Genomic DNA, 13,708 nt, shown 5'->3' with positions numbered 1-13,708 from the left:
GTGGCGGGAGGAGGGCGGCTGGCCCGGCCGCCCCGCGCCCCCGCTGCCCGGCCCCCCCCCGCTGCCCGCCGGCCCGGGGACGGGGGGCCGCGGCGGCCCGCTGCCGAGCGCGGCGGGGGGCGGCGGCCGGCGGCGGGAGGATGCAGGCGGGGCGGGCGGCGGCGGGCTGCCGTTCCCGGGTCGGGCAGCTAGAGAGCAGTGCAGGGAGCGAAATCCCGGCCGAGGAGCCCCTGCGCGGCGGCGGCCGGGCGCTGGGAGCTCCCTTCCTGTCGGGGGCGGCTCTGGGCCGGAGGCCGTGAGAGGAGCCGAGCGGCGGCGGAGGCCCGGGCCGGCTCCCCTCTGCTCCCCGCTCCCCCTCTCCCATGGCGGAGACTAAAATCATCTACCACATCGACGAGGAGGAGACCCCCTATCTGGTGAAGCTGCCCGTCCCGCCGGAAAAAGTCACTCTGGCCGATTTCAAAAATGTCCTCAGCAACCGGCCCGTGCACAGCTACAAGTTCTTCTTCAAGTCCATGGACCAGGATTTCGGGTGAGCGGCTCCGGGCCGGCGGGGGCCGCGTGTGCCGGAGCGGGGGGCGGCGGTCCGGGCCCCTCCTCTCCCCCGCGCCCCTTCCCGCTGACAGCCGAGGGGAGGTCTTTAAGCCTCCCTCGGCCCCGAGCGGGAGACACCTGCTTCGCCGCCGGCGGCGGGCGCCGCCGGCCCGGGGGCTCCGCTGCAGCCCCCGCCTGTCCGCGGGCCCTGCCGGGGCGCTCGGCTGCGCGGCCCGGGCCCGCCGCCGGGTGCGGCCCTGCCCGCCGCCCCGCTCGGCGCTAGGCCCCGGCGGCAGCCGCCGGCACCCGAGGGAAGCCGCCAGTGCCGCCGCCGCCGCTAACATGGCGGCCCGGCCCGGCCCGGCCCGGCCCGGCCGGCCCGGCGAGCGGCGGGCGCAGGGGGTCGGCGCTGCTGCCACCGCCGTCGGCCGGCGGGACCCCCGCGGCCCGCCAGCCCGGCGCCCGCCCCGGGAGCTGACAGCCCCGGCCGGATCCCCCCTGAGGCGAGGAGGCCTCTCGGCTTGTGGTTCAGTAACTCCCCCCGGCGCGCTGCCCGCCCGGCGCGCTGGGCGATGACCGGGGCGGGCCGGGTTCCCTCGGCCGCTCCCCGCCCGCCCTTTCGCTGCCGGCCGGGCCGGGCCGGGCCGGAGCCTGACGCCGGGCAGGGGGTGGCTGGCAGCCGCCGGCCGTAGCTGTCACCGAGTTGGGGCGAGGCCGCGAGGCTTGTGGCAGGAGCGCTTCGCCAGGGCGGGGATTTCTGAAGAGCCAAGGAGAGCCAGGCTGCAGATCTGCTGAAAGGTGAAGCCTTGTGCAAGTGCAGAAATGCCGGTCTGGAAATGGGGTTGCTCTTCTGGGTCTGCATTCGCATGTCTGACCAAGACGGCGGGTGTCGAATGGTCGGTGGTCGAAAGGGCCGCTTCTTCCCGGGGCCTGCTCCCTACTCACCACTGCGAATGCGTTCTGCCGGCTCGGAGTGCAGGAGAAGACAAGGGCCAGACTTTCAAACGAGCTTTGTGATCACGTAGGCCAGATTTCTGACTGGAGCTGGGGGATATTTGACATCGTTCTAGTCTCTGCACGCAAATGTGGGTTGCATGCCACTGGGCTTATTTACAGCCGTAATAAAAGAAACCAATAAAAATCCGTTTGACAGTTTGCCAAACAGTAACTTTCAAAATGTATTAATCCTTTTGTAGCAAATCACTTCTCTTTGTACTCACATCTGTCACCGGCAAGATAATTTTACATATTTAAATGCCTTGCTAGTAAAAAAGAGAGCAGGCTTGTGGGAAACTGATATGGACCTGACTCTAAAGTAACGCCGTGGTTGAGGTGTGAATTTTATGTTTGGCGAGATATATCATCCCAAGCTTCCTTTTACGCATTGTGTAGCCTCTTTCTTCTCCGTGAGACCTGAAGCCTTTAATGTTAATTGTGTTTTTATCCATGGTGGAATGTGGATATTGTTTGTTGACACGCATTTCTTATGTGGCGAGTTGTTAGTATTGGCGTGGTACTGTAGGAGCGTTCATGTATTGACTTCTTGTTTTTCTGGATTGTGAAAACATTTTTTTGGGAAACAACTATACAAACTGTTTGTTTTCAAAATACGGTCTTCGAAATTGTCTATTCATAAATCTTTCTCCTTCACCCTCAAGTGACAGGGACACGTACCCTGCAGTTGTCATATAAATTCAAGCTCTTAAGTATTTGTGGTGTAACCTCAATAAAGGATGTTGAGACGGCACATGCATTCATTCCCACTGCTACAGAAATTTAGTACTAGAAGACGTAAACTGTGCTGAGGCATGTTGAACAGAGTAGGAAGATCTCTAACATGTTTGGGCTGTTCTTGATCGTTGGCCAGGTAACAGAGTTAGTAACGTAAACCCTACAGTGGATTCTCTTATTAGTCTCGAAACTGGTCTCGAAAATTGTCTGTTATTCTTGCAGTGGAGATGATGGAAGTGGAAGTGATGATGGAAGATGAAGGGCTGCAAGGGGGTGATGAGGATTAGGACCTGTAAATTATTTAAAGAATAGTCTCAAATATAACTACGGAATGCATTAGGGTGGCAATCCATTGTCTTGAGACAGCTAGAAGTAACTCTATGGGTAGTGACTCTTGCAAGCCAATAAGCTGTCAGTCAGATTTTTGTTTGCTTTTGTTTTGTTTTGTCAACCAAATTTTTGTTCCTCTCTGAATCCTAAATACTTGTGAAAAATAGGGAATTAGAAGAAAACTTACATAAATCTTGGCTGTCTTAGCAAGTGTTAACAGTAAATATGGGCTTTTTTTCATCATCTTCTCTTCAAACTGACTTTTTAAAATTGTTGTTGCGAATAGGTAATTATAGATGCAGTTGCCGCTAACCATAACAAAATTGTGTATCTAATTTCTACCTTATGTGCCTGAAAACGTCCTCCCAATAAATTCTTTTCTGTGTGTTCTGTAAGTGGTACTTAGGCTTAAACTACAGTAACATTTTGGTTTTAAACGTAGTGTTCTACAGTTTTAGTCTTCTGTTCTTCACATTGCTGCTCAGTGGCTGTGCGGCGCTGTCATTTGGCATGGTGACTGCTGCTTGGCAGGGCGGTTTGTAAATCCCAGCATGGAGTGAAAAGTACTTCTTGTGTGAGGAAAGCAAATGTTTTCTTGGAGAAGTGGAGCCTCCTTGAGAAGGCAGTGATCGGGAACTGACTTCGCAATAGCGCACATGTTGTTGTAATTAAGGCACAGCCTTTCCTGGATCCTGAAATAATGTAATAAATAATTGTGTTCGGAAACAGTGGATGTGTTGAATTGTTCCCATCCGTGAAAGACAGAGTTGCTAAGGATTGGAACGGAGTTGGGTTGGCAACGTGGAGCCCTATCAAGCTGTGTTATGAAATTAAGCAGTTACGTGTTTTGTGTACCTGTGCTGAGTTACCAACCTGCTTTCAGCTTTGCTGCTCAGAAGGTGCAGAAGAAAGGTGCAGGAGAGGTGGATTTCCTTCTGAACTCAGTTGCAGTTCAGTTTACTACTCTGCCTTTCAGTCTTAATGTTGCACTATCAGTGCTGTGGAAAATAGATACGATGTGGAACCTTCATCTTGATTTTCCTGGCAGCGTTACTTTGACATAAAACCACTTTTCCCTGTACCGTTTCATTCTCGAGGGTGACTTCTGCGCTAACTCTTGATGGGATGGACCTCTGTGTATTCTGAAAGCCTAGGCTTTCCTACTGACTCCATCTGTAGATACGATGCTGTTTTTAAGATGCAGGATTTCTAACTGTGTTCTGACTTTAAGACTCAACCCTTGGCAGTGCTTTGTAGCTTCTATTTTTATTCTAGTCGGTGGGAAATTAAGCAGGGACATTACGGGATCAGACTCGTTAATGTGATAGTATCCACCAGCAATGAAATTTAGAAAAGGTGATATTTGTGATATGTGTTTCATAGACAAGGAGCTGTGTCATCAGCTTGCTTAGTTGCTTACAGCCACTGATTCTTTCCTGTCACGGGAAGAGCTCAGAGGTCGCTTCCGATCACTGAAATTGTTGATTCTAAGGTTACAGCCACACACATCCTTGCAATAATGTATAATGCAATTTTGTTTATTCTTTGATCATTGAAAAATGACAAATAATGAATACATCTAAAAATAAAGCTGGTGTTTGTGGTGCCTGAGCTCTCTTGACTGAAACTCTGACAGCTGCATAAACTGCGTTGGATCCGAATGATTCATAATTAATCTGTGTGACAGATCCTATAAGAGGAATTCCTATCTGTCTGCTCTTAAATATTTGGTATTTCCAGAGCTTTTCTTGTAAAACACTATCACTAACTTCCAAAAATACAGTATTATAAATGTATATGATCCAGGCATCCGCATAAGTTACGTGTTTTAATTTTGCTATACAATAACCTACTTTGAGACTCCATGCTACTGTTTCATCTCTGGTCAGTATAGGATGCTATGCTGTGACATGATTATAGCAGGAGAGATTCAGAGGAAGAACTGTACCGTCTTAAATACGTGTTCTGTACAAAAGCTCATACTGATAAATATACTCTCTCCTGCATTGTTCTGGCTTCCTTCAGTCAATGTGCCACTGGGGCAGGAACCGCTGATGGTGTCTTTCAGTACTGCAGGATAGGAAGAGCGAGCCAGTCTTAGGCTCTGCAATCTTTGTCCATCGAATACCAGAGTAGGTCTGCTCTGCCATCCTTCTGGGTGAGGTTCAAGTCTCATTCTTTCCATTGTGTGAACTAATACTCTTTTGATTGTGCTTCTTTAGGGAGTACTTTGAGGAGTGGCTTTTTAGGCATTCCTTTGGTATCAGCAAAAGAACTTCCTTTCAAACTGCACTTTTAGGTGCAGCTGTTTCTTGCGCAGAAATAGATTTTTTGGTACTTGGTGTGTTGAAAACAAGCAATTGTGATTTAAAGCAGTAGGAATCCGGTTTGGGATTGGGATTATGAACTGAATGGGGCAATTTTTGATAGAAGAGGAACATGAGAAGCACTGTTTTGTGTCTTTTCCCATGCAGGCAATGTATCATCTCTGTTTTCACCCTTGCCCTAAGAGGAGTCCTAACTGAGAAACAGGAGTCCTAATTGACAAATGTCCAGCTATGGAGGTGCATAATAATTTCATAAATGGGAAAGCTTTTAGAGGCAAGATATTAAAAAAAACACCCCCAAAATATTTTTCATGGGGACAAATGAAAATAGGAGTTGCCTATTTATCAATGAGGCTTAGACAATGGATGCTTAAAGTGCCATTTAGACACTGGACAGATATAATTTAAAAACCAGAAAGTTGTTTTGCCTGTTATATTTGCAGAATTCCACGCTCATTGAATGTAACTATGAAAGCTGTTGTAAAAATCCAGCAAGCAAAGGAACATTGGACAAAAACGTGGAAGCCTTATTTCTGCCTGTTCTCTGTCAGTCATGTGCCACAGAGTTCTAGACTCTGAGCTAGCCAAACTCAAGAGAAAGTTTTTGGGCTGAGTTCTGTGCTTGGAAAACTGTTTCCGTGCTTATTCAGGGATAAGGCAGCAGCAGCAGCATACTGGACAAAAGTCCCTTGCAGGCAGGATTCTGCCTTTTAGGTGGAGTCTGCTGTGCTGTGTAGTAGTAAAAGCATAGTTTTGGGTTGGGGTTTTTTTTTTGGTAGTTATTGCAACAAAGATTTTAATGAGGTATTTTTGCTGGTGTTTTTAAGGAGATCCTCTCAAGACTAAAGAGCAACATGAAAGGATGCCTACCTCCATACTTGTTTGAAAACTGAACAAGCAGGTGACAGAGGCTGATATAGGTCAGTTACAGGTAGGAGTTTGTCTTTTTTGAAACAGAATAAAATGAAGGGAGGTGATTCGTATTTGCATTAGAAAATATGGAGCTGGTAGACTAATGTGCAGAGGGGGCATGTGCTAAAAATAACAGTTTAGGAAAATGATCTTTGCAGCTCTGTGACAAGGATTGATACCCACAGAATGAGACTGTATGGATCAGAACTAGGCAAGGGGACGTTGAGGTATGATCAAAGCTCTGGCAAGAATTTGAGCTGTATAAATGGAAAGTTTCAGAAATACTACACAGACTGCAAGACCTAAATGTAGGCTGGATGTGAGGGTCTAGAGAGCAGTCAGAATTCAAGACAGTGTCCACGTTACTGACCTGAATGATGGGCAAGTAGATGAGCAGATAAGAAGAGGTGTGCCGTACAACTTTTAGCCTTGGAATATAAGCAAGATTATCTTTACAAAGCAACCATGTAGAATCTCCCTCTGTGTGCATGTTTTCCCACATGCATCTCTCTCTCCTCCCTGTTTAGTCTCTTTTACCATCAACGTTATTGAGGGAACAGAGTGTTTTTAGGAGGGGTGAATGAGTAAGGAAGTAGTTCCATGAGGGCAGAACTAAAGCAAGCAGGTTTCCTGGAGATTTGTGTCCTTTCAGTGTTAACCCTCTGTATTTTCTCCGTTATCTCAGGCTGCTTAATCAGTTAGTAGATATTCAGAGATCTGAGATACAGTTAGACTGAAAAAAAGACAACGGTTTACTTGGACACAAGGTTAAAAAAGACTGGGGCTTTAACTGGTAATGTGGTCACATAATTTACCATATAGATCTTTGCAAATGCCTATGGCACATTTACAGAAAATATCTTTTGGGTAGCAAGCGTGGTTGAACAGATGGAGCAACAAATGGGTTTCTTTTAAAGATATTTTTTATCCTGTAACCTTTTTGGCCAGGTTTGCCTGTCTGTAGGCTAGAAAGGAATGATTGCATAATAGTCAAAGTTGTCTTCAGGTCGCTTTGGGACAGCTGTTCCCTGTGATGTAAACAAGCACCGCTGACCAAGAAAATGAATGCAAGGCATGCTACGGCTCATGGCTAAGATTCATGACCCTCCTCTGCTGCTGCTGCCAGCTTTGCTTTGGGAGGCTATAGCAGGGTATGTGGCAGCATTGAAGCTCTGTTTGGGACTGATCCAAAGCCTGGTGAAGTCACTAAGAGCCTTTCTCTGAAATGCACTGAATTTGGAGCCAGTTTCCAGCTGAACTGTTGTGTCATGTGAACAATATTGGTTCGAATGTGTAACTTGCAGTGAGTGCAGTGTTAGGAGAATGCTTTTTAATGAAGGCTTTCCTCAAAAAAACCACAGGTGGTTAAGTAGACTGAGTTGAGAAGATGCTTGGATTTTTATTAGTTCTTTGAGACAGCTAATAAAACTGCGATGGTGACTCTGACTTTACAATTCAGTGGGTTGGTCACGGTTCTTTCCAGCTTTCATTCCACTCAGCATGGTCTGTTGCACACTTAAATGTTGTAAACGTTGCAGAAGTCTTGGTGTGCTGTTGGTGGAGGAGCTCAAAAGTGAAAGCCAAGTTGCAGCTTGATTCAATCAAATAAATCTGGAGTAATATCCTGAAAATAGGGATTACTAAGAGCAGGTCCTAGGCCTGAGTATCTGGATCAACAGCAACCACATAGAGGCCTTCAGGGGAAGGAGAATTCGTGAGACTGGAAGGGAGATTTCATGAATACCTGCAGAAAGTTGGAGTACTGTTGTTACCTAGTGAAGAAAATGGGTAGTTGCACAGTTAAAGCACTGAATTGAGACTTGGGAAATAGAAAAAAAAATTGTATTCAGTCACAGATTTAGGCTTGGACTCAGCAAAGTACTTGGACACGCTGAAGTGTAGTGCTGAATTGAGGCCTCTGTTAGCTACTTGCCTAATGAGAATAGCCTTTATTTCTCCTAGCTTTTTCGCATTGTCTCTGCTGAAATTTATAAACTTTCTGGAGACTGTGCATCTTACTACTTATGTTTACACAGCATCTAGCACTGTGGTGCTTTTCTGTTTGCTGACATCAGAAAGCACTATTGTAGTACAAATAATAAAAATATGTGTAAGAACACCAGCCTAATAGACCTCAAAGCTCATACTTTGTGACCACACTAGGTTAGCTTACACATATTTTGCCAAGCTGATTCTGATAGCTGTCTACAGTACAAGTCACTGCTTATTTTAACGTCCCAACTGTAATGTAATCTAAATATTTAAAACAACCACTTTTTCTGCTGGAACCTGAGGACTGCTCTGCTCTGAGGGTGGAGTATGTTATATTTATTAAAAGCTAATGCTATGAAAACATGCTAAAGGGATACATCAGGTTTGGTCTGCTTCCTGTGGCTAGTGATCTGCAGTGGGACAAGTTAGAAAAACAAGTTTACTACTGTTCATTTAATGAACACCTCCACATAGTGTATGCACAGTTTTGTTTTTCTTTTTTCCAGTGCTCAGGTAGACTTGTTCTGGCTTAAGAATGCACACACAGACTGTACAGCTGTTGGAAACATTAACCATCTCTATAGGATTCAAGTTCAGCAACTTACGGGCTTGCTGTATCTCTAATTAAAATTTGCCTGTGAAGTAGGTTGAATTAAAAGGGATTTATTTAATAATAATTTTTGAAAGATTATTACCATTCTAGCCTGCCACAGAAGAGTGAACAGGCAACCAGGAGGAGATCCAGATGCATCAGGAGGAGATCCACATTCCGCGCTTTGAAACCAACCATAAATAGCAGTGGAATAGATGAAAATTTTGAATTAAGGAGTTAATTTACATACATTAAAGCCTGTAAAGATTTCCATGGTATATCTGAGATTAGTACAGCAGGCTTCTTTCACTTGGATTCTGCTTGCCTTCAAGCACAAGTCTGGCATTTTTGAAAATAGCCTTGTTCATGCCTGCATTTCAGATTCCACTTTAAATGCAGCCTGATAGGTGTTACCATGACTGTGTGCAACCTGGTCAATTATTGTTCTGATTAGTACTTTCAGAGACTCATTCAGGAGCACCAACCATTCATTTCAACTGTTGTGCCACAGTGTTAGGTGGAAAGGTTGACAAGGTGGTGTTTATGAAACACAGATAGTGATTTTTCTGTATATGGCGTCACTGCTAGAATTCTTTCTCTGTTCTTCTGGTCCCTATCTTCTTTAGGAATCATGACATGTTTCAATTTGGATGTCTTGATAATTAAAGTTACTTCCTTTCTCTCTTTTTTCCACAACAGTTGGGGTTCCTGTATATTTGGCTGATTAGATATGTTGTTTTTCTGCTTGATACGATCAACAGTAGATTTTCTGCCTTCATCTCTACGTGAAATTCTTTTAAATGGTGATCCCCCCCCCCCCCCCCCCCTTAAGTTCTGGCTAATTCTCACTCTCCTTTCTGTGTTAATGTCATTCTTTCCTTGTAAATAGACATGGAGAAAGGATATCCATCAATGTCTTTATCCAGCTGATATTTGCCTTGAGAATATAGTAGACCTCAAGTAACTTGCAGTGTATTATAGTCTCCCCACTGCAATCTTGAGTGCCTTGTGGTTGGTAGGGATCTGATTTGCTGTTAGAATTTCTGTGCAAGGGCTCAGTTTGTTAATTTTTCTGTTGATTGAATAGCTAGTCCATTTATTGCTGCTTGGTCCAATTTTAACATCTCCAGGGTAAATGTGTAGGATGATTACTTGCAATTACAGCAGTGAGCTGTGTTTACAGCCTTTTTGAAACAGGGAAGGTTGAACTTTCTGTTCCACCTCCTTTTGTGTTAAATAACTTAGGGATATCAGCTGGTGTTTGCAAAGTGGCAAGCCTTTTTTATTTTCAATTTTCTTAAAACTTCTACAACATGGAGGCGGAATTTTTTTTTCTGTGTTTATGGTAAGCTAAAAAGGAGCAGCATTATCCTTGAAACTTTCAGCAGCGTTGGAGTCCAGTCCTATATAAAGTTGGTTGAGATCAAGTATCTTAAAGCCATTAAACCCTGATCCCCTTTCTTAGCAGGTATGTGCCTTAATGTGCCTCACATTATGGGAGGGAAAATTCAATAGAATCAGCTGATTGTTCCAGTTAATGATGCTGACTCAATACAACTCTTTACATATGCATCATTGCAGTTTATTCTGTCTAGCTTTTTGGTTCCTTAAAATGCTGAGATTTCTGGATTGTATTTGGAAAGAAATTGAGAGAGGAAGTGAAGTGACAAGTATTAAACTTACTGAGTAAAGGCAGTATCTAGAAGAGTTTTATTCCTATTTTCAGTCTATATGGAAAACGGAAAATGGCTCAGTAGTTCTGTGTGACTTGACCATCTATTTTGCGAGTACTGGGGTAAAGTCAGCCTTTGTCCTTTCTGTCCTTATCTCACCAGATAACCCTGAGGTGAGTGAGTAAATTCTGAGGGTTTCTTTTGCTTTGACATCTACGCTAACTGAAGCAGCGCTGAACACTACATGCTGAAACACCCGAAGAGAACTTGAGAAGGCGGCTCAAAAAAGTGACAGTGTCCCTAGCTGCTACAGATTGACTTAATTTATCCTTTGTTCCTTGAAATCTAGCTTTGCCCTGGTCCTGACAGGACTCAGCCTGTTGTATGAGGAGCAAGCTGTGCTGTTGCCGATCCTTTGTTTGAATGTTTTGGATAGCTTGACTGTACTGAATAATGGAGATGAGGTGAATGGCCTCTGATAAAAATGGATGCAGCACTAAATTGAGGCCGATTAATATTAGTTGGTCCTGTAGTTATTTTTTTTAAAAGCTTGCTCGTGCCTCATGTTTACTCTCTATTTACTCTGTTTGCATTCTTTTTGTGTAAGGATTTCCCTGTAGTTTACTAAAGCTGAAGTCTGTAAACCACTACATTGTACTGAGCAGAAATCTTTTCTGATGCAGTTTAATGGCTAATTACTTACGATATCCAGGATTGTATCTTTTCTTTGGCTATGTTATTTATAAAGCAACAGGTGCCCCATTTTTTGCTAAATGTCTACTTTATGTGCTCTAATTGTGTTATTACATGGTGGTAATTAAGACAGTCCTGCAAGGGACGCTTGTGCGATCTGCAAATGAATCCTCTTCTCTGGTAGTCTTGAGTAAATGTCCTTGAGTAAAAATCTTGAGTACTGTGGCCTTCAGTAGCCAGCATTTTGAAATCCCTCTATATGTAGCTAATGAGAAAAACACGTGTAAATTCAGTTTAAGAACAGCTATTTGTTAAGAATCTTGCAAGATGTACTATATGCAACCCCAGTTCCAAAGAACTGACTGTTTTCAGACAAGATACTCTGAGTAGGTGGACTGGGAAAATTAAAAGGGTGAGTAAAGCATTCCTGACAATCTCTACTATCAGTTTTTCTGTTTTTTAATCTGTTTGCTTTTATTCACTTGGTTGGGATGCTGAATCTGGACAGATGATTAGACTCATCTGGTTTTCTTGTCCCAGCAAAATGTGTTGCTTTTTCATAATCGTTTAGGGTAGGTCTAATTCTACTTCCAATGAAGTTAGAGGAAAACCATTCCTGAAAATCTCACCATTAATGTTCAGAAATGCAGTCTTGCCTTGCTTATACAAGAGTTCCAAGACAGGCTTTTTTTTTTTGCCTTATTTTTCTTCTGTTCAAAGATTTAGTAGTGAATGCAGGCAATGTTGATTTTAAATTGGTCTGCATTGTTAGTTCATCTCACAAAGCTGGTATTGCAGTTGGAAGCCTAATAGTAATTGAATCAAAATGTCTAAGAGCATGTCGCTGACAATAAAATATACGAAAGTTGTAAAAATGTCCTTTTCAATAGAACAACACTCAGTCTGTCTTGGTCTTCGGTTCTGTAAGCATATACCTGTTTTGTCCAAAGTAATCTTGGGGAGACTGACTTGAAGTAGTACCAGGTAAGCACTCTCTGGAATTGTTGTGGTGTGGTCCTTTCCCTGATACAAGGGACCCTGTGAAAAAACAGAGCTGAAAAAGAATCACCCCTATGTTAGCATGATTGTAAGTGTAAGCCTTTACTTATGCATGCTACAATGCCATGATACAGAAGCTTACCTTAGGTTAGCTTCAAACATGCTGAAATCTTCTACATGTGTCAGATGTAGTCCATCAATAGCCAGTTAAAGTATTTTGGAAGATATTTTCTCATCATGATTTTAGCTGGTCTAAAAATCAATGTGTTAAAAAAGGCAAAATCATAAGAGGTATTCTCAAGGAAGTAGCATCTGTTGGTAGCAACATCTGATCCCCCCCCCCCCCCCCCGAGTTCATGGCAGCTCCCACTGTTTTCTGACTCTCTTTTACTTTGAGAGTATACAAAAAAGAAAATTCCTCTCCTTACACACCCTCCAAAAATTGGCAGATAGATGATCCTCTTCTGGAGGAAAAAATGAAGAGGTCATGTTGGCTCTCCAGATAACCTGCAAACCTAAGAGCTGCATCCAGCTATCTCCTGGGAAGATCCCTTTGGATATTAAAAATTGCTTGTTTTCCCAAACATGATAATAACCTCGAGGTGAAAGGTCTTGGACCGAAACTTGCATGAATTTGTGCATGGGTCTTTTCTAGCAGAAAACAGTGTCTTAGAAAAATGCATAAGCCATTTTTTAGTCATCCTTGTTCCTATAGGGAAGAAAAGGATATCTGAAACCATCTTTATTTTTGCAGGATCTTTTGGTCTGATTGCTTTGTCCTCTAAATGGGTGTTTGTGTGAGAACATAGTATAGTGAAAATAACACTCCCATCTGAGCTGAAAAATACAGAATTTCCAGCCTTTTACATCTCCACCTTCCCAGTGTAAATTCATTCAGTTCAGTCTATTTTTATAGAAAATGTGAAATCTACAGGCACCTCGACATCTGGGAGAGCAGGACCATGTACTGTACCTACTGGCTTGTACCTAATTTCAGCTGCTGTGGCCTGATTGAAAACCTTCTGCAAGCTGTCTATAAAGTGCCAAAACCAGCCCGTGTCATTTCCCATCTCATCCTGTTCTTTGTTGATGTGCATCTTTTTGTCTCCATGTGTTAATACACTCCATCTTTCCTTCTGTCTCTCTCTGTCTCATCAGGATGCATTTCTCTGGTGAAGTTGTCACAGTAGGTAGATGATCAAGAAGCTGGCCCTCTGTCCTCTGCTGTTGTGGAAGGAGGGTCCAGGGAGATCTATATTCCTTCCTTTTTTAAAAATTGAAAACTCCTCAAAGCTCTGAGTTTGATGAAACTTTAAAAGCTGTGACAGAAGTGGAAGAATCTTCACTTAATACTGTGCTGTGTATGTGGAAAATGTTCCAGTGTGTAGCAACTTAAAAAAACCCAACCAAACACAAAAAACCCAGAAGTGTGTGTGAGTAGGAAACAGCAGCACAGTTAATGATATCAGAAGAGAGACTGATGGTATAGGAGTGAATAATGGGAGATAGGTGCCTTAGTTCTAAAAGCACTTAACATCCAGTGTCCAGAACCTTGATCTTGTCTCTTCTGCCTGGGCCGTAAATACGAGAAAATCATTATGCATTGTTATTATGCTGCGTGGAGAAAAAGAGGGTGGGAAGTGATGTACTTCCCCTCACTGATCAGCTGCGTGATTAGTGCAGTCATGGGTGAAGGTTATAAGCAGAGATCATGGAGGTGGACTGGTTTGTCATCTTGGGGCTTTCTTTCAAGGGTACCTGGTACTTCAGGAATCTGTTCATTTTGCTGCTACTGCTTCATATGTTGTTTCTCTTTTGGCACTAACAGAAATCCTTGTGTGTGTTTTGGAGCCAGGTGGTCGTCTTCACGGAGGCTGAGTAAATGTCTCTGTGGCCAAGCAGGGGCTGTTCCTAAGGCCCCGGTG

At 44.0% G+C, this 13,708-nt stretch overlaps 1 protein-coding gene across 2 annotated transcripts in view; it reads left to right on the top strand.

Annotated features, from left to right (window-relative positions):
* Positions 1 to 13,708, top strand: part of DVL1 (dishevelled segment polarity protein 1) — a 107,209-nt gene continuing 93,501 nt past the window's right edge. The window contains exon 1 of one of the 2 annotated variants that reach the window (XM_075520407.1): positions 1 to 532. In XM_075520407.1, the coding sequence (XP_075376522.1) occupies positions 363 to 532 (170 nt within the window). In that variant the 5' untranslated portion in view covers positions 1 to 362. The remainder of the gene's footprint in view (positions 533 to 13,708) is intronic. The other variant, XM_075520406.1, reaches the window with a different exon arrangement.

Source organism: Mycteria americana, chromosome 18, assembly GCF_035582795.1.
Source record: "Mycteria americana isolate JAX WOST 10 ecotype Jacksonville Zoo and Gardens chromosome 18, USCA_MyAme_1.0, whole genome shotgun sequence".
Lineage (NCBI taxonomy): Eukaryota > Metazoa > Chordata > Aves > Ciconiiformes > Ciconiidae > Mycteria > Mycteria americana.
This window is presented reverse-complemented; position numbering and strand designations above follow the sequence as displayed.